We start from the raw sequence: 22,308 nt of genomic DNA, 5'->3' as shown, positions 1-22,308 counted from the left end.
TATGAACTTGTCTCATGACTGAAATGAAAAAAAAATTCCAGCAAATTGTTTAATTACTTATATATGAAAACATATCAGGAGTTTGGAGGAGCTGGGCAAGAGAAAAGGGGCTTCATTAGGCCACAGAAGTTGGGGGTCACATCAACCCATGGATATGTATAACTCGTATCTTTTACATTACTTTGGTAAAAGACATGATGTTATAATCTCTATGGTCTCTTAAAAAAATGTTTAGAGCAACATTTTCATAGAATACCAAGTTCTGAATTAGGTTTATAACAAATGTTTTCCAGTCTGAATTATATATTATTTGTTTTCATTAGGTATCTAAATACAAACTAAATGCTAGTCAGCCTCCCACAACATGTAATAGATTTCACTTAATATTTTTTAAAAATAGTTTGCTTATCTAATCTTTTTTTTGAAAGAACACTTAAGATAGCAGGTATCTAAACAGTAGTGATAATATACTCTGTAGTGATTACAATGTACCTAGGAATTAATATTCAAAAATAATACACACAGAGAATTTTTGTCAATAATATACTAAATGTACTATATAAATCATATGAAATACTACAAAATGTACCATATGATATGGTTATCATTCTTAAAATCATCCAAAAAGAAACATTTAGGAAGCTGTATTTAATGGTCAATGTAATAAATAAAGGAATTTTAAATCTGAGGTAACCAGATAAAACTCAGACTTAATTTAAATATAAAATGTATTACAATGACCATGAAATCAGTTAAAAACCCCATTCAATGCCTTCTGTCTCACTAAGAATAAAAGTCAAAGCCAACTGTATATGGCCGGTTTATGTATACAATCCCATGGTGTATGATATCCTCTCATTTCTCTGATGTTATTTTCGGTCTCCCTTCACCTACTTTCCCATCACTCTTACTCTCTCTACTTCTACATACCAAGTCCACATTGTCCTTTGAATTCCACATATATACAACTTCAGAGCAATTTCTATTTGCTGTACATTTTAAATCTTCATTTCAAAGTTACCCAGTAACTCATCTTAAATTTAATACCCTCATCTATTTCAAATCTCCATTCCTTTATTTATTTTCCCCTTGGCATTATTATGTAACCTACTACATACTACTTATCTTCTTATTGCCTGCATTTTTCTCTAGGATGTGAGTTCCTCGAGGACAGAGGATTTTGTCTGTTTTATTTTCTATAATGGTGCATGGTACATGGTAGGTACTCAAATGTCATTAAATAATTGAGTAAATACATGTAAAAGAATTTCACAGTATATAATTTAAATCAACTATTCTATTACTGACAGGATGCTTTTAACAAACATTCCTACTAGTAGTTTTCAAAATGTACAGCAAATGTACAGCAGCCCCCTTAGCTAGCTGTTCATATCCAGCACTGGCTGATCGCTTACTAAATGGCAGATTCTTTTCTAAGTTCTTAACTCATTTAACCCTTCCAGAAATCAATAAGGAAGAGTGTATTACCCTCATTTTACATAAGAAAAAGCTGAAGCACTGAGTGTTTAAGGTATCTAACACAGGGATGAAAACTTAGATCGATACCTAAGACTCGGAGCATTAATTTTAAATATTCTACAGTCTCACTTTAGTGTATTCAGTAGTTTTGTCACATTGGCACATATTAAGTTGTATTCAGTAGATGTAAAACAACTACTTGAGCATGAACAATGTTACAGTCACAAGATTAGATACATGACCTATGCCACTTCATTATATTAAATTTATAAGACAGTGATTCATCTCTATTTTACAACTGAGGACACAGAGCCTCAGAAGTATCTTTTCTAGTATCTTACACTTAAAATGAGGACTCAGATTTAGATTCAGTTTTGCCTAATAAACTAAAAAAAAATCTTCCACTATTTTTCACAAAAGAGCTATCCTTCAGCTAGTTTTCTCTGTTCTGTACATATACAGTCAATTTTAATATATTACACAATGTTCTTAACATTTATTTACTGATAAATTTCATTTCTTTGGTTTAAGTTTACTGTTTCTACCTATAAGTAACTTTTTTAATCCATTCTGCCATCAAATTCAAGAGTTACCCTTTAAATAGTAGTAAGCACATCTCTTTCAAATGTTTAGATAGGAAGCTTGACTTACTATTTATAAAATTCAATTATCAAGTATTATTCAACATAATGTATTTATTATCTGAGACAGACAGACAGACACACACACACACACACACACACACACACACACAACAAAGTTAATGTTAGACCACAAACTGACCCAGAAGATAACCATTATTTAACCTGAGGGCGATGGCAAGCATTTTCTATAAACGTGCAGACAGTGAATAGTTTAGGCTTTTCAATCTAAAATCTCTATTGAAACTACTCAACTCTAATGCTGTAGCCCAAATAGCCACAGATAACACATAAATTAACATGGCTCTGTTCCAATAAAACTATATTTAAAATCTCAGGCAGTGTGTCAGATTTGTCCTGCAGATAGTATTTTGCTGACTCATGGAATAATCAGTCTTGGAATTGTGTACAAGGTATTTACCACGTGTTTGATTCATAAAAGTATCACAGAATTTCTTATCAAATACTTAACTTCAGGAACTATTATGTCGACAAGCTGCCATAGCCATTAATGTAATTTACCAGATTAAAAAAAAGTGATTTTGCTACAACTTACTTTTAGTGAATGTCTGCTGATTTTTATTGATCACCTCTACTTTTTATATGTATACAAGGTGTCAGTTACATAGCAGCTTATGCTAGCATTCTGATATATTTGTAAATCAAATTACCTGATTTATAAAAATATACACAGTTGAGGGTATCTTTCAAATTCATGATTTTCCTTGATATCCTTTTATTATTGCTTAGTCTGTCTTACTTACATAAAGTAGATTAGGCTTTAATTTCTGTTAGTGTTCATATTTTCCAAAAAGTATAATTTATTTTAGCAGGGAGCTGTGAAACAAAGTTATTTAGTTCACCTTTTGTTTTTTTAAGTTCTACTTCAGTTTTTATTTATCATTTTATTTGTTCTTTTTAGATATACATGACAGTAGAGTATATTTTTTAACATATTATATATACATGGAGTACAATTTATTCTAATTAGGATCCCATTCTTGGGTTGTACATGATGTAAAGATTCACTGGTGAGGTATTCATATATGAACACAGGAAAATTATGGCCAGTTCATTTTTTTTAATCACATTTAAAGTCATCCCTAAATCATAGTTCTAAATCTTTCCATCCATCACCATGTTTTTATGTGAACAATGTTTTGTTATATTTCCCATTATTTGGAAATCAGTCTTATAATTTGAGACAAAACTTACTAATCTGTGCAATATTTTTATACATTATTGGATGTGTCCCTTATTTCATGTATACATACACACAACAGTAGTCCCTCTTTACCCACTGTCTAGGGTATCAGTTACTTGTGGTCAATTGCAATCTGAAAAATTACATGAAAAATTCTAAAAATAACTCATAAATTTTAAAAGAGGTGCTGTTATGAGGAGCATAATGAAATATTACACTGTCCTGCCCAGATTTTTATGAATCATTATGCCAGAATAATATATATGCTATCTGCTAGTCAGTCACTTCACAGCTCTCTCTCTGCTATCATATTTGCTACCTCAGTATCACTGTACTTGTGGCCAAAAAATTTGCAAGAATAGTGATTCCAAATTTGCCAAAGAAAAAGCCACAAAGTGTTTATTTTAAGTATATATTATCACAAGAAAAAGGATGAGAAAAATACAATAAGGTATTTTTGAACGAAAGCATATACACATAACTTAATCCAGTATATAGCTAGAGTCATTTCTTTAAGTATTAGTTATTGATAATCTCTTTCCATGCCTAAATTTCTAAATTGAACTTCATCACAGGTGAACAATCCATGGTTTTGAGGTATCCTTCAGGGATTTTGGAATGTGTCATTGGCAGATAAGTGGGACCACTGTGTATTTTTTCATTCTCTCTCTCTCTCTCTCTCTCTCTCTCTCTCTCTCTCTCTCTCTCTCTCTCTCTCATACAAACACACACACCCATACACACACACACACACACACACACACACACACACACACACAGAGAGAGAGAGAGGAGAGAGAGAGAGAGAGAGAGAGAGAGAAAATTTTCAAGCAGTAGTACTGGGCACTATAGCTATTTCTCCTATTCTATCTTATTAAAAATACTGAAGACTTGAAAAATAATTTCAACTGTAACAAAAATAAAACAACAAAAACCCTTTAGTTTTAGAGCCTTCTACCTACAGATTTTGAAAAAATTCTTTGCAAAATACAGATACAGATTTTTGTTTCTAAGATAATTGACTTCAGAGAGTAAGACCAAACACTTCTCCCCAAGTGTCTATTACTTCCACATTATTAAATAGATTTGTGGACTAAAGAAACATATTCAGAAGAAAAATTTCCCTAGTGTCCTTCAGTTTCTGAATGGTAAAGTGAGCAATTAAAGAAGACAAATATAAACCTATTTTCCAGTTTTAGTAGAATCAGAATTTTAGCAGACATATGAGTAACTGAAATATATAAATTGTTCCTATGTCTGTTTTATAATTTCTACCATGAAAACCACAGTTGATATTTTAGTCAGTAGTTCAACTGTATTGTATTATAGCCATAACACATTCAAAACTTAAGTAGTAACGTTTTTGTCTTATAAAATAAATTCACTGACACTAGATTCCTAATGAAAATACAGCAGTACATATTAGCAACAAAAAGTGTCTTCAACCAGATCTATAAAAATAGATTGAAGGGTAGCTGTGGTGACACATGCTTGTAGTCCTAACTACCAGGAAGAGTGAGCCAGAAGATTGCAAGTTAAAGGCCAGCCTCTGCAAATAATAAGAGATTCTGTTTTAAAATAAAAATTTTAAAAAATTATAAGGGTTGGGGATGGTTCAGTGGTAAAGTGTCCCTGGGTTCAATCCCAGTGCCAAAAAATAAATAAATAAATAAATAAATAAATAAATAAAAGACTATCACAAAATTTAAAAAAATAGATTGAAAAACAATTTGATGCCACTTTGTCTAAACCTCAAGAAATATTAAGCTACATTTAATAAGAATGTTATTTTTTTTAATATCAGTGCAAAGAATATTAGTACAAATTACTCTATAGTTAACTTTATTTGAAAAATAAATAAAAACATTTTGGAATTAGGGGTACAAATATCTTATAATGTTATTTAAATCATATTTTGAAATAATTCTTTAAATCTTTATTGAAAAAAACCCCTAATTATTGGTAAAATGGGGTATAATAAAAATGGGTAAATGTCTTAAAATTAATCAGGAAAAACTCAAATAGTTTTTCTATTCCTAACACCAAATTGAATATGAAATAAAGCAAATAATAAGTAATATTATGGAGTTTACTAGAGAATAAAGCAGAATGTAGTGAAATTTAACAATATTTAATTGCAGGGTGAAAGTGTTATTCTTAAAAATCAACTTAGGGTTAATTATTAGTAATTTTATCTAAACTACTATAGGGTCTAAAGAACAAAAGAAAAATTTTAATCTGAGGTTTATAAAGAATCATAATTTATAAATTAAAGAATTATAATTTATAAATTAAAGTTTTTATCTTCCAGAAAAACTTCTGTGATGGCAATGTTCTAACCTTGTAACATTTAATATTATTTTCTCTGCTTTGTCCATTGGATTTAAACATAGCATTTAAATAGCTGTTTTCATATATATTTTATTGAAGTGAACTAAGTAATAATACAGTGCTTTTGATAAAAAATGTTTTAAGCGACTCTTAAAAATAAATGAATTTAAAACAAACAAACAACGATTTTACAAAGAACAGACATGCCAAGACAAATAACTTACTTAAAAAAGAAGAACGGAGCTTTTTCACAGACTCAGAATATAAGCTAGAAACACCGCACATGCAAGAAGTCACAATCAGCATACCTTAATGAAGCAAGAAAAAAGGGAAGGGGGGAAAAAAAAGGAGACAGAGATACTAGAATGGCATGGTTTAAACAGTAATCTCTGCTGAAGATTTTATATGACAAAATGATTGCACTCAGAAACGTGGAATAAAAAAAAAAAAACACAAAACTTAAAAAGAGAAATTAACCATCAAGCTAAAATGATAGAAAGTCTATATCCCTCACCGATGCCCCTTTTTTATACATAGTAAAACTGGCAGTTTTAGCTGAATCATGTAATGAGAACAACTAAAAAAAAAAAAAAATCAGGGAGAGCTTTATTTATTATTTTATTTTTAAATTTTTATGTTGATGGAGATTAAGCCTAGGAAAGTGTTCTACCTGGAGTTATACCACTAGCTCAGGGAGAATTTGAATTCAGGATTGAGTTAGGAAGTAAAGACCAGAGTTTCTCAAATTGTACTCCAGTGCATAGAGGTATTCTGCAAATGAGTAAACATGCCTCAAAAAGAATTCTTCTCAATCCCTGGTCTTGTAGACAGGCCTAGAATAATCTGAAGCCTACAGGCCAATTATTGCTGAAAGTCTCAATAGTATATCCTGTGTACCATATATTGAATGCAATTTACTGTGTATTATGAAGTTAAAAAAAGCAAGAAGTACTGAATAGTTAACTATACATATGTTCTATGAGACATTAGTGTCAAAAATCTACAAAGCACAAAAGAATGCTATAAAGAATTCTAAACAAATCTGGACTTGTACTAAATCAAGATTATTTAAGAATTTTCTGTTTATTTTAGAATTCAAATCACTTTTGAATCCATCTATTTTTTTTCACATGAAAAGGATTCCTTTCAATCAAATAAGTAAAACAATAAATTACTACTCAAACAGAGACCAAACAACAAAAGGGACAAAATTTCAAAATTAATTTTTTTCCTACAATAATGAGACAGATATTTTTGTTATTATAATCTAGCGGAAGAAGTCGGTAATTCTTTTGCAACATTAAATAAAATAAATAAAAAATAAAATCCTAGCACATTAAAAGCAAAAGCAAAACCTAATGACAATACAAAACCAAAGTAGCACTGATGCCTTTTGTCTTTTTATACAGATAATCTAAATCAGATAAACTACATACCTCAGAGAAATGGTTCTATTTACAAAAGTAAGCCAACATTTATACAAATCCTAAAGCTAGGACTTTTTTCTTTTCTTTTTACCTCCTGAAGGTTGTCGAGATTTACGAGGAGATCGAGGTTCTCTCCGATAAGGATCATTAGAGCCATATAATTCTATGGTGCCCAGATTGAGCAGTACTGCTTTCTGGAGGTAGTCAATCATAGCAATGCCATTACAGTTGCCAAAAACCACCCTGGAAATAGAAAAAGAGTAAACATTTTAGCACAAAAAATTACTTACAATAAAACGTACTGTCGTCTATAGGGTTGAAGAAGGAAGAATAATGGGTCTTTCAGAAAATTCTTCTTTGAAACAAAAGAAAGCTGTGGGTATAGAAATACAGGTTACATGTACCTTCTCTTGAAATTGTTCATATCTTCTCTAGACATTCATCATCCAATATCATTAGATCAATTATCAATATCATTTATGAAAAATATTTGGCACAAGAGTTGAAATTTATTCAGAGATACAAACTTCCCATATGAGGCAATGTTAACACCTATTTTTTTTTTTTGCCTTGAGAGTATTCTGAAGCCCTTAGAGGAGACATCTCCTTCTCCTAGGAAAGCAGGGGACTTCACAGTGGGTAAAAAGTTTTGGTAATTCTCTGTAGTCAAGAATAAAAAACAGATAGCATTAAGTCTTAGAAGACTCCCTCTCAGGGTGTTCAAAATGCTTTCTCAATTATGTCAATAACTACAAACCAATCAACTATGAATAAAGGATCATTATTTTTTTAAAGATATCTTAAGTCAGAAGTTAAAAGCTGTCATGTATAGAAGAGTTACATAAGTAGCATAAGAGGATGGGTAAATCCATGGTGACTGATGACTATATGATGCACCTAAAGAAGAAAAACTCCAACTTGAGTCAATTGACTAATGTTGTGCGTGAGTGTACACAGTGGCCAGATAATTAAACTTCTCAGTTGAAGTTTTAAATATGGATTTACAAATTATACAGGCTTGGCAACTAATTCAAAATTTAAAAATACACAGAAAGTGCCAAACATAACATAACTATTAGTGCAGGGAGATGTGTAATCAATCGATTTGCAACTTCCTTTGAAACTTGCTATTCTTTTTTTATTCCTTGTTTTTTCACTCTTTGGTTGTGGGCAATAAAGATTTAAAAGAAGGAGGTTTGTGCTCTTACATTTATGGCAACAAATACAAGATACCACAGAATACTATCTCAGACTATAGCTAATTTAGTTGAATGTACAATTATAAGAAATAGAAAAGATGGTAGTGGCTACTAAGATCAAAAAAGATGAATAAGTCCCTAGGGTAACACATAGGAAAAAGACAGTAACCTGCATGTGATAAACAGTTCTGGGACTGAATAGTTAGTTACAAGTTTCTTATACTACAGTGTTTTGAAACAAATGAAAAATAACATATGCTTTATAAACTTATCATATTGTAATAAAAATTACATATAATAATTCACACTAATTAATACTTGAAAGCATGAATTGGTAAATAAAACAAACACATGTGTAATATAGATGAACAATTTACTAAGCTATTCCAATGCCTTTCGAATTTATGAAACTTAATTTTGGAAGTAGAAAGAACAAATGACATAGCTATGGTTAATATTTATAAAATCAGTCTATAACATAATTTTGTCAGTTCATAAAATTACTATTTTTAGGAGCATATATAGGAGATGATTTATTGACCTTAAAGCTGTATCTCAAATAATTCATTGGTCCATGAGATATTTACTTTATATAGGAAGCAGAGTATATATACCCAGGGTAAATTATCCAGAACAAAATTATGCTCCAAATAAACATTGAGCTTAGTTTGAAATTAAAGTTATGTAACAACATTTTAAGTGACAAAAAACAAAGATAGCCCTTTCTATTTTAAAAAATAAAATGGTGTATGGAATACTATGGAAAGACTGAGAAAAGCATATCTTATACTTACAGTCCATAGGAAGAATTGACTGCCAGGCTGGTTATTTGTTGTGGTGGTTCTCCACCCACCCATACCAACTGAATAACTAGTTCTGTCTGATAACCTGGTGATTGTTTAAGTGGTGAGTTTTTAACTCTGGAAAAAAAGGGAAAACATATTACCTTTTAAGCACATTTTCAATTAACTTACTACCCTACATAATTCTAAAGCCATATATAAATAGTCATACAAAAACAACTACATATGAAACTATACTAATTTTTAAATGTAAAAATGAGAGTCCTGTCCTCTAGAACCATTTAATCCAGTTGGAGAGACTAAACATGTACATAAATAACAACAATTAGAAATTATATGTAAACTCCACACATAAAGTTAGGGAGGATGGCAGGAATCAAAGCGAAAGAGAGAAAAGGAGGGGGAAGCAGGAAAGAGAGGGAGGGAGAGAAGAGTTTCAGGGAAGGGTGGGGACATGGATGAGGAGAAGCAGCAATGCAGAACTTAATAGGGAAAAACTACAAATTCAAAAGGCCGACTTAAAACTTAAATGTTTTCCCTAAATGAAAACTGGCAAAAACATATAAGAACAAGTTAAAAGCAAATGTGATCTATTTATTTGTGTGAATATTTTTCTACAAAAAAAAAAAAAAAACAAATTCTTTGACTGTGAGGTGATAGTACTTTCTGATTGCACAGACTTTGCTGATTAGTGCTAATATTACTCTTGCAAAGCATATGCCTACAAGATAAAGAACCACAAAACTCATATTTAAAGATTAATAAGTGTAAATTTGGTTACACTGATAGATGTGTGCAGTAATTTAGAAAACAGTACTGTAAGAGAGATAAGGGTTAGACTTCAGAGGGTCGTAAGTGGTAAAGGTTTGATGTTGTTGAAAAGTTTTGAGTCCTGGCTCTTAAACTTATCAGCTGCTTCTCATCTAGAAAGTGCAAAGAGTACTACATAATCATGGTCTAAAGAAACTGAGTGCTTATAAAAGCATTTTGTAGAAGGTCAAATTACATAAAGTATTTTCATTACTAAAAAGTTAAAAGCCAATGTTAGCTTATAAAAATATTTCAGGAAGATTAAACTGTTAGACATATGCACAGTGGAGTGGAACAGGGATATTAATTAGGAAACTTATTTTTCTGATGTGAAACAATTCTAAAAAAGATAGCTGAAATACACTTTAAATAAGAACAAGGTTTTTAAGTTTCAGGAAGACAGAAAACTTGCAGCTATTTTTAATACTCTGGTACAAAGGAAGTATTTAATATTTACTGAACACATGAATGAACTGAACACTGATTAGAGGTAGGGCAAAAGAGGAAAAGAAGTCAATGATTCTATGATCAAATATAAATAAATACAGATATCAAGATGAAGAGGTAGTTTTAGGGTACTATGGAGTTTTAAGTTTGAGGTGAAGGTAGGAACCTACAAGTGAAACATTCAGCAGGCCACTAAATGTATTCCCAAATCTCACCAATAATAAGTTCATGTTAAACTTATGTTGGTTAAACTTTTGTGATAAGCATCTGAAGAAAAGGTTGTTAAGAACATGAGACTTTTTGAGGACTAAATATTTTGACACAACACCTGTCATACCTGTATCAGCAAACTTCAGGTGGAATTGAAAAACATACTTTGAAACCTCATCTTCTGATGACGTTTACTAGCTAAGGTAGGCTCTCCAGACTTCAGGGAAAATGTGAATTGTTGATGCTACTCTAAGATGAATTGAGCTACAGTCACTTTTTGTTGTGCAAGGTTTGCTAGCAATGCAGTCAGAACTATACTCTGGTTTATATGGAATTTCTAATTCTTTTCAGAGAAATACCCACTGATTAGCTACAGCTGTTGCTCTTAAGTGAGAAGTAATAACTGAGGCATTTCCTTTCTACTCAGAGACAGCTTTGATATAGCCACAGAGGCAGAGTTGGAGTGGGCTGTTTTTTCCTTAAATGAACTAGGAATAGAAGATAAACTTGAAAAGTGCTTCCATTCCAGCAGATAAACTGCACATATCAAATTAGGTTCTCATGAGCAGAAACAGGCCTTCTAGGATTAATTTTTGAAATGCATGTAAAGGCACATTTAAGACTTTTAAGTGATCAGGACACATAACTCACAGAATTTTCATTTTAGTTAAGAGAAACAAAAAGTTCTTTAAAAAAAAGAATTCAAAACTAATGCAAAATCCTCCCCCCATTAGAAATGTCATAATATATTTTTAAAATAGAAAATTGATTGTTATATTTGATGTCTACGATGGTGCACAGGCGAGTTATCATTTTAACATTATTAGTATATTTGTTTACTTGTAAAAGACAAGCTGTTGAATCTTTATTTAAAAATCCTCTATTATTTGTACAAATATATTTTAAATGTTAAAATGGTGTTGAGATCTCACAGTTTCAAAATGCGCTTTGTAAAATGACACATAAAATACCTAAATGAAAACATAAAATACCTAAATACAAACTACATGTTATTGGCAAAAGTAACAAATGACGACTTTTAAAATGTTGAAGAATAAAACCATGTCATTTGCAGGAAAATGGATGGAACTGGAGATCACAATGCTAACTGAAATAAGCCAGACTCAAGGCAATTTTTTTTTATTCTTCCCCTCATATTTGGAATCTAAAGGAAAAAATAGATAACATCAATGTATCAGGGAAGCTAGTATAACCAGAAAGGTGATCAGAGGGAGGAGACAGCAATGAGAGGTAAATATGATCAAAGAATGCTTTTTGCATTTATGAAAACAATGTAACAAAAACCATTATTCAGTATGATTAAGAATATACTAATAAAAATGTTTCCTAAAAACTACCAATTATGTATAAAGGCATTTTATATAAGATCTCAGTATTATATTTTATATATATATATTTGTGAGAGGGTACTGGGATTGAACTTAGGGGCACTCAACCACTGAGCCACATCTCTAGCCCAATTTTGTATTTTATTTAGAGATAGGGTCTCACTAAGTTGCTTCGTACATTGCTGTTGCTGAGGCTGGCTTTGAACTCGAGATCCTCTTGCCTTAGCCTCCGGAGCTGGTGGGATTACAGATATGTGCCATTGTACCTGGCAGTATTTTAACAACAATTTTTGTTATATTTCTAACTTCTGGAAATATAACAAACAAGTACTGAGGTGGTGTTGTGAAGACTCAGACACAAACTTGAAAGAAGCTCTCTCCAGCCAGCTGTGACGAAGTCACAGGAAGTTAACCAAATTCAGTAAGTTAAAACAAACTGTCCATAAAAAAGCACTAAGAGTCCATAATCATATTCAAAAGGAGAATCCAGAATGCCTCTAGGACTGCAGATTAAAACGATATAAAATTAACGAATACCTGAATTATTATCCAGACTGGGAAATAATTTTAAAAAAATACATAGAGTTATGCAGTCCAAATGTTTATGATGTCCCCATACATTCTTACTCTGAAGTTCTAGTGAAAATTCAAAATAAGGGACTTAAACAACCTAACTGTATAAGCACAGTCATTACTTTATGATGTGCTTCATTTTGATGTATTTAAATTGCTGTCTTAAAAATTCAGGTTATTAGAATATTAAGTATTATAATTAAAATTGATGGCTTGATATATAAATAAATAACATCATATATTAAATCAATAAGAATTTTTACTCATTTAACTATCAAAAAAAATCAGACGTAGAAAGCTTAGATACAAACACACACGGAGTCAAATCAGTAGCAATGCTTCTCTACATCTGCTAGCATTTTTTTCTTGAGTGTCAGTGGGACTCCTAGATTCCTCTCTACCCAGTCTTTAACTCTACCCTTGGCGAGGTGGAATGCATTATGAATCTGTAAAATAAGAAAAAAAATTAATGAGGCCCACTTTTTTCACCCTGGCACCTTGTCCACTTGGGAGCAAGTCTGCCCAGGGGCTACATTTTTTCCTGTTGATTCTACAAAGGCAGTGTGTGTAAGGCTGCAGTGACTGGCAAGACAAGGCTTCATTAATAATTAAGGTGATATTTTTAGTCACCACCTGAAAATATTTTATTTTTTAATGTGATAAAGAATATGGATTAGGAAAGAATAATATTATTGTAAGACTCCTGTAAGGAATTATGAATAATTATATTTTGACTGTCTTATATCTATTTTTAAAGTTTAAACTGGTTGCTTGACATTCCATTCATCTCAAGATACTCTTATCTAATATCAAATGCTGCTTCCAAAAAGAACTCTTAATTAAAACATTAATAGTCTCAAAAATATAAACAAACTATGTAATTGAACTACATACAATGTATAATAACTGCAATAGAAGAAAAAATTATCACAGGATTAAAACCTAAGTAATTAGACTACATATCATTTGAGAAATGTGCTTGAAGGTCTGAAAGAAAAACATAATACTATATTTTACTATTTGTGTAGTAGTTTTATCAACTGGTAATTTCAACATTCATTTTGAACTTATTTTTGTAAATAAGTAAAATAAAGAAATAATTTCAGGTTAATCAATTTTAGAAAAGTGACTTGGGGACAAAGTTAAAAAGTCACTGGTTACATTACACAGTAATGCAAACATCCAATGAAAACTATAAAGGCTTTACTTTTTTTTTTTAATTCTTTCTAGTTCTTGTCACTGAGTAGACATTATAATACACTGCTTGTTAAACATAATGTTGCACACATTTCTAGAAATCTTATTTTGTTCTTTTATTCTATTCTCTACAAAAAGGATCCAGGGCTTCCTAAAGGCCTTCCACATGTGTGAGCGCAGAAAGATGTTGAGAAATGCCTAGATTATCTATATTTTTGACAGAAATCACAGATAGTCACACAAGTGCTGAGGTGGTGTGAAGACTCAGACACAAACTTGAAAGAAGCTTTCTCCAGCCAGCTGTGATGAAGTCACAGGCAGTTAACCAAATTCAGTAAGTTAAAACAAACTGTCCATAAAAAAGCACTAAGAGTCCATAATCATATTCAAAGGAGAATCCAATTCAAATTATAGTCACATTAATTTTTTAGGATTAAGAAAAATGTTTTTATATAATTGTGTGTATATTCATTCCCAGGAGAGGAAAAGTATATCCATATATAAAAGTTAACAGTTAATGCAAATAACAAAAAAAGACTCTTTTCTCCTCCCAAATATTAATGGATTGGTAAATGAGACTTTGTGACTATCAAGGCTTCCTTGAAATAACCAGCTTAAAGGCATTCCTACATTAAGTGATACTCTACTAAATCATTACAGAAAGTTAATAGTTTGTGCAACACTTTTCATCACAGCTATGAAATGTCCTCTCAAAAAATAAAGATGGTCATACCACAGTTTTAGGTCCATGAACAGTAACAGAAACCCATTAATTCCAGAACTAAGTTGATTATTATCTTTGCATTGATTTGGATACTGCAGATTTGGTTTGTGGGCTAGTGATTGTAACAGTTGCTCTTGGTTGCTACTTTAACTGTTCTCCTTGTTATTTAAGTCAGTTAAAAAAAAAAACTGGAAAAATACAAGAACATAAGATAAAGATTCACCCACTGCTTTTTAACTTTTATTAGGATGCCAAGGTAAGGGATCTTGTAACTCTGATCTAATAGTACTGCTTGTCTTGTCAGTCCTATTTCCTCTGACCTATCTCATCATGGAGAAACAATGCATTGATGGTACTCATTCTGCATAATGGAAAATGATCTGGTGTGTTCAGGCTGCTGGACCTGTAGCTACAAGCTGACAGACATTTGGAGGTTATGGTGGTTTGGATCTTAAATGTCCCCCTAAATATGCTGAAGTCTCCCTCAGCTTATGGTGCTATCAGAACGTGGGAAACTTTAGGAAGTGTAGATCTAGCTGAACAAGGTTGAGGTGTGCCTCTGAAGGGCACATCTGGACCATAGACTCTTTCCTCTCAATCTCTTTTTTTGCTTCCTGGCCACCATTAGGTGAGCAACTTTTTTCTATCTTATGTTCCTGCCATGATGTTCTGCCTCACCAGAGGTCCAAAGTTATAGGACCAAGCAACTATAGACTGAAATCAAGAGTCAAAATACATCTTTCCTTCTTTTAAGTTGATTATCTCACATTTTGTCATAGTGATGGACAGCAGACTTAAACAGAGACATAAGAAAATATAAAGTACAAATTTTAGTATTCTACTTTTGCAGATAATGCACACTTATATGGAACTGTTATGTTAAATCGTTGGTTCTGTAGTTAGTAAAACTGCTAAGGAAATACAGAAATATGTCACAAAATACTCAAAATGCAAGTAGAAATTTATATGCTTATAAAAATTACATTTAGCAAAGAATTGGAGAAAAACATCAATATTAAAAGAAGGGGCATTAATGGAACTTATACAAATTTAAGTTTAAATCAGTAGTGGTTACATAACAAAAGGGGAAAATGTAGAATTGTGTATTCCAAGTCTCACACTAGCTAAACGTACACTAAACTGTAGCTAAAAGGAGTCTGAGCCTATGTACCAGAGAGAAGGAAGAGAAAATTAGGAGGAGGAGGAGGAGAATGAGGAGGAGGAGGAGGAGGAGGAAGAGAAGCAAAACACAGGAAAAGTCATTCTCTTGCCATTTGACTCTACTGCAGGAAAATGTTACTGCAGTTCTAATGCTTACAATTTATCTAAATTAAAAGAACATACAAAACAATTCTACAATTGTTTTTATAACTTACTTTAAACAAGGTACATTATCACGAAGTCCATCAGATGAACTGCTGCTGGTAGATGGATGAGACTGTGGAGGAATGGGCTGAGGATTGGAACCTCCTACAGGGGTTGACAAAGGTGGTGGCTGCTCACCTTCTGGAGATTCCGCATCATTCATCTCATAAAACAACCGAACTTCAAGCATCTGTTGTAAAAGAAAGGCAGTTTACCTACTATTAATAACTGATATTCATTTTATTACAATTTGCACAACCACACCTAAAATTGAGTGGAAAGAATATTTTTAAAGGCAGAAGTTTAGCAGGATGTCCAAAGATAAAGGAAAAGATTTATGATTCAGTTTTTTTAAAAATGTGTATATGTGGGGAGCACACACAAAAACACGTTATGATTTTAGAATTTATGACAACTCTGTTAATATCAAATTAGAGTACATCATATTAATAATAGCTTTCCTTAAATAAAACATACAATGTACTTAAGGATTTATGTATTCAGTTAAAAGATACACAAAGAAAATGGTATTTTTCACAGAGATGACAATGCAAACACTGAGGTGTTTTCACGGGTTCTTTACAAGCCTGCACAGAGTCTTCTAAATCATTCACAACTTTAAAAATACTGGACACCTGACACTGAAAATAATTAATAAACTATTACCGGAATAACTTCTGTAATCACTTCCTGTTTGCTGAATCTATAAATAATGACATGAGCTGAAACTCCAGCTATGCACAGCATTCTACTTTCTGGGCACCAGGAGATGATCTGAATGGCATATGGATCTTCATCTACAATGTCTGTATTTGGTCTGTCATCTTTATTTCTTGACTTTTCAAATACTTTAGATGTTTTTAGTTTATATAATACTTGTAGAGTTACTAGAAAAAAGGTAATACACAGTCATTGTAACACAAAATAATCAAATATAACATTTAATTAATCATATTATGTAAGGAAAATAGTACTTGCCACCTCATACTTTTTATTTTTCAGTCTACATTATAGTAGTCTATCATACATTTAGACACTGTACATATTTTCTCACTGAATGAAAAAAGGCATACTCATGGTATTCATTAAAAAAAATAAATCCAGCTGGGGTTGTGGCTTAGTGGTAGAGCGCCTGCTTAGCACATGGAGGCAATGGGTTTGATCCTTAGCACCAAATAAAAATAAATAAATTAAAGGTATTGTGTCCACTTACAACTAAATATATCAATCAATCAATTAATCCACCATCATAGGGATTTAGTTAACCTAAGAAAAATGAGTGACAAAGATATTTTGGGAGAAATGTACAAACACAAAGAAAATAACACAGAACATATACTGCTTCCTAAAATGATTTTTTAATATAGCTATATATTTTCTATAGAGAAGGTACCAGTATTATTAGGCACTCATACATAATGAAATATAAGAAACTCTGCATTAACTGGATTCTCATGAATGTTTGCCATGTATATTTTGCAAACATTAATCATTAAAGGCATTTTTTCCTTTTTTTCTACTTTGCCACCATTAGCTATATTTCACAAAGACAACACAGATTTTTTTATACTATAAATTTAGGATCAGCCATCAAACCTGCTTTAAAATTATCTGTTCATTTGGAATATATTACTATTTTTTCTATTTCTGATTTAGTAAGAGAAGGTTTGAAGATATTTTGAAGAAAAAAACCTATCAAGAATTATTCTTGATTTACTAATATGATTAAAATGTTTACTCTTAAAAATTCTAAACTCATATACTTGATAAGTCAGTGAATTTAAGTTATAGCCTACAAATTTCAAATTAAATGTTGATTTTGCAATTATTATAAAATAGTATGAACAAAAGCAATGATGGTATAACATAGCCAATAATAAACATTCAAAATACTTACTTGCAGAAGCATCCCAGAACTTAACTGACCCATCAGCATGCCTATGAAAAGAAAATGAGTCAAGAATGTGATGAAGAAAAACAAAAAGTTATATTTTTCTTCTTATTTATAAGTTTTTATTTTAATAACATAGGCACCAGACTGAGTAAAAGGTAAAAAATCAGGGTAAATTCATAGATTCTGGATTAAGAATTTATTTTTTTATTATGTTATAAAGTAAAGCTCTACCTTCCCAATAAATTAAAATTCATGTAGTCTTAATTATATTTAGATATTATTGATTTACCTGGTGAAAACAGATTTTTACTTACCCTGTAATAATTATTTCTGGGTAACTCTGAGCACCCAAGCCCCAATTACCTCCATTGATGGGCCATTCCTATAAACAAAGATCACTGTGTAAAGTAACTTGCAAGTACACTGCATATCTTCATATATGTGTGTTGCATACATATATACTATGTATTATGTTATATATATCTGTCTTATAACAATGCATATATGAAAGCACTAAACATATTTTGCTTCCAAAAATGATCTTCTACAGAAAGGATATCAATGTTACCAAATACTGCAAGGTGATTAATTTAAAAATACTAAAATGGACATTAAATAATGAAACTCATGTTAAATACCTTTTTGCTGTAACCTTGACGTTTCTGTCTAGCTCCAACAGAATAAAGTGCGGGAATAAGGTCCACAGGACAATCAGCAAAATATTCACAACATGTAACAGGAGACTCATGTATACTCAAAGGGTAGGGATTTTCAAATATAGGATATCTTTAACAACAGGAAAAAGAAAAAATATTAATTTAATAAATTTTAATGTATGATTAACACAACAATGAGAATTTTTAAAAATATACATTTTAGTAGAGATTCGATTGATTTTTATTCATTCAAATATGTAAAAATTGAGGTTTTCTATAGTTAGAAGATGCTAAAAACTAACCATAAATAGAAAAGTTACAGTTGCAGCTATTTGTAATTACCATTTGTAATATGCTATATTAGGTGCTATATATACATACATATGTCTCATTTCCTTCTTGTACAAACTTAGAATATAGACATTTTTCTGAAGAACAAAACCTGAGACACAGTAATGTGTCAAAGGCATGCCAATTAGTTAGTATCTGAAGCAGAATTTAAATTGCACCTTTAATCATTAATCAATATGGCTTTCATAACAGATATCTCATCCTTACATCAGCAAAGCCAATATAAATTTTCAATTCTTAATCTTTCCATCAATGTGATCCTTAGTCCAAAATTAAATCCAGAATGTTATCTTCTTTCAGTGACAATCTAAAACATAATTCCATCTTAAATGCTTTCTATATATGAAATTATTTTACCAAAGAAGCAAAAAAAATGCTTTTAAAAATCATGAAAGTAAAAACATATACAGACATTTCTTAGATTGAGTTACTTAAAAACATATGGAAAAAACAGAAGTTGGATAAAATATCTAAAATGTAAAAAATGATTTGTAAATACTAGGCTACTAGTCAGCCTATCCTTGACAATAAGTTTTTAAAACAGGAATTTTCAGAAAATTCCTTTATAGACTACAAAATGAACCCTCCCCCAACAAGAAGACAAAACACAAACAAAAATGTGCAGTCAAGCAACTTTCATCTCTTTACAACACAGGTCTTTCCTTAGCTCAAGACTCTTCTATACATTTAGTTGGTACTTTTGATAAATAAGATGTCTCATCACAGGTTACTTGTATAATATTTTCTTTGACTTTACTATATTCCATTAGAGATCACCTGTACAAAGTCTCAATTATTTTAAAAAGTTACCTACGAAGGGAAAATAAAAGAAAATCATATTGATATGAAACAGCAGTTGTAAGCAGTGGGGACATGAGGTTAAGGGAATAATTCAATAAATTGGGTTCACCGTGTTTACCCTGACACACTTCCTTTTTTTTTTTTTTAATAAAAATAATTTGCCTGCAGCCCTGTCTGGCTTAATTCAATAGGATATGTTACATTCCTCATTAAAAAACCTGTTTTCTGCAGGAGGAACTCAAGCCCCAAAATACTGATCAAAAGAACACAAGTTGCCCTGAAGTGGGAGACTTTTGTGATTCACAGTCCAAATGCCAGGACTCTGGGAGAAAAGGATAATTCAATTCCCCTTAACCATAATATCCAATTAGAACTGGTCAGCATGGGCCAAAGTGAGCTCCAGTTATCCTGCAGAAATGACATCTTGCTACCAGTCAAAAGTCAAGAGGTGAACCTGGGTATGACTTTCTGGAAATTTCCTTGGAACCCCCAATAAATCCAGAGGACAGAAGGGCATGCCATCCTCCTCTTTGAGAGGACCCACTCACTCCACTTTTCCTTTTCCTATCTTTTTCATAAACTCCTGCCTGCTACTCTGAGTGACACATATGAAAGAACTGCCTTGGCTATTCAGCTGAGACACAGGTCCATATTTCATAACAACATTAAAAGAAGTTATTCTAGGAATGTCATGTGGAAAAAAAATGTTTTCAAATGGTCTTATTATTTCAAAAAAGAAAAAAGTACTTTATGATTGTTACCTTACTATTATAAGTAGCAGGAAATAAGCTGAAGTAAAATTAGAACTTCCTACAAAATCAGATAAATAATACTGTTCATCTATTTCAGGGCTTCCCAATTTCGATACTATTCACATTTTAGACTAGGTAATTCTTTATTGTGGGAAACTATCCTGTATATTGTGGATGTTTTGCAGCATCCCTGTCTTCTACCCACCATATACCAGTAGCACCTCACCTTCTAATAATAGTGCCTCCACAGACATTGCTAAATATTTCCTGGGGAGCAAATTCACCCTCGATAGAGAAACACTGAAACATTCAATGAGTAAACTCAATCAAAACCATGCTTAATGATACTTTCTTTAGAGGCAGATATAAATAATACAATATGCTTCCAAAATAAACAAATGACCATCTAAGATGGAAAAAAATAGAACACAGCAAATGCCAGAATAAGTCAAAAAGAAACTATGATGGAGGACTTAAAGATCAGATATGATATATCTAGTAAGGAGAGGATAGAAAAATATTTAAAAAGAAAGGCAGCTGATTTTGGAAGTTCATTGGAACAGAAGGAGCAGTCCGTTACAGGGAATTACATAAGAGAAGATGTGAAGTATGATATATATCTAACACAGAGCTCAGTTTTCCCCAGAAATAAGGCAACTGTGTTGAGGATAGTGAGAGAACAGGCTGGAAAGGATCTGACAATGGTATGTCCCACAATTGCAACAGAGAGAAACAGAGATAGGGAGATTAAAAGATTATTATTTATCTCTATATAAATTGTGATTGAATCAATTTTGGGCAAGTTAATTTTGTGTTACTTCAGGTTGAAGAAGTGAAATGAAATGTAAGAAATCCAATAAACTTTGAATTAAAAAATGAAAATTCTATGAGATTAAAAATAATAGAGAAATTTGGCAGGGCAATTAGAAAGGTGAGTCTGGACCTTTATACAGATCAACGTTATAGAGAGAAATGTAGAGTTTTTGAAGAACTAAAATAGCTAATCCTACGCTAAAAGCAACCTTTTGTTGACCACATACTGATGGAAATGCTCACACAATTGTCTTACCCGTTTTGTGCAAGATCTATAAGTACTAAATCCTTTTCTAGAAGAACAACAACAGCATACGGTTCTTGAAAATCTGGAATAGGAAAACAATGTATGAACAATAGTTTTAAATATACAAGAGGACAGCAAATTCGATAATAAACATTTACTTATTTTTTGTGTTTTATATTGTTTCTTACTTTTTAATATTCTGATTATATGATATTGCATGTAATTTAAAGCTTATATTTTATATTTTAGATGAGATAAATCTATTTAATAATCCATTCAAAATTCTTTCACTTTTGTGAGCTGAGAGTATAGACCAATGGTAGTCCCCTTGTCTAGCATGTGCCAGGCACTGGGCTCAATCCCAGCACCACCAAAAACACCTAAGACACTTGAAAATTCTTTCACCCTTTTAAAATGAATAAGACAAGAAGCTCACAGCAACTTTCAGGGATGGACAATAAAACCAAAATTTAAATATGAATACCCACAAGAACAATTCTATTTATCTCCTATTGGTTCTACTTCTCTGCAGAACTCTGACTAATCCAACATACTAATATTCTACAGAATTTTAAAATGCTTCTTAATATGGATAGTGTAACTTCCAAAGGCCCTTACTAATGTATAATACTGAGCTGATAAGGTTTGTTAAAACAAACTGCTGAAATAAAATTTGCAAGGTAATGAAGGCAGCATCTCTTTCTCAGCAAAAAATTAAGAAAAATAGGATAAGGAAACTACTTAACAACACAGAAGCCTTTGTTTTCAGTATTAATATTCATGGGTAATGAGTTTTAATGATGCAAAGTTTACCATTTGGATATGGTGTTTCACAGAGTGTCAGGAAGTCAACAATTGGATAGTCCATCTCCAGCACAGCAGTACTTTTCCCATGCATTACTGTTAAGCAAGGTCTTCTTCCTACAGTATCATATGACAAACCTCCTGATAAAATAATAAAAGGCTCCCTGGAAATAAAATAATAGTTAGAATTACAAATAGCATGGTGGGGACTATTTTCTTCCTGCATCATAA

The 22,308-nt window shown here is 31.6% G+C and overlaps 1 protein-coding gene across 8 annotated transcripts in view; it reads right to left on the bottom strand.

Annotated features, from left to right (window-relative positions):
- STXBP5 (syntaxin binding protein 5) overlaps positions 1-22,308 on the bottom strand; it is a 179,732-nt gene that overhangs the window by 66,179 nt on the left and 91,245 nt on the right. For all 8 annotated transcript variants that reach the window (XM_081296618.1, XM_081296620.1, XM_081296621.1 and 5 more), the window contains exons 11-19: positions 22,087-22,241; positions 21,283-21,355; positions 18,292-18,439; positions 17,968-18,035; positions 17,657-17,697; positions 16,426-16,646; positions 15,771-15,949; positions 9,076-9,201; positions 7,174-7,325 (exon numbers count right to left, since the gene is read on the bottom strand). In XM_081296618.1, the coding sequence (XP_081152744.1) occupies positions 7,174-7,325; positions 9,076-9,201; positions 15,771-15,949; positions 16,426-16,646; positions 17,657-17,697; positions 17,968-18,035; positions 18,292-18,439; positions 21,283-21,355; positions 22,087-22,241 (1,163 nt within the window). The remainder of the gene's footprint in view (positions 1-7,173; positions 7,326-9,075; positions 9,202-15,770; positions 15,950-16,425; positions 16,647-17,656; positions 17,698-17,967; positions 18,036-18,291; positions 18,440-21,282; positions 21,356-22,086; positions 22,242-22,308) is intronic.

Source organism: Spermophilus citellus (assembly GCF_964194105.1).
Source record: "Spermophilus citellus genome assembly, chromosome: 5".
In the NCBI taxonomy this organism is placed as follows: domain Eukaryota; kingdom Metazoa; phylum Chordata; class Mammalia; order Rodentia; family Sciuridae; genus Spermophilus; species Spermophilus citellus.
This window is presented reverse-complemented; position numbering and strand designations above follow the sequence as displayed.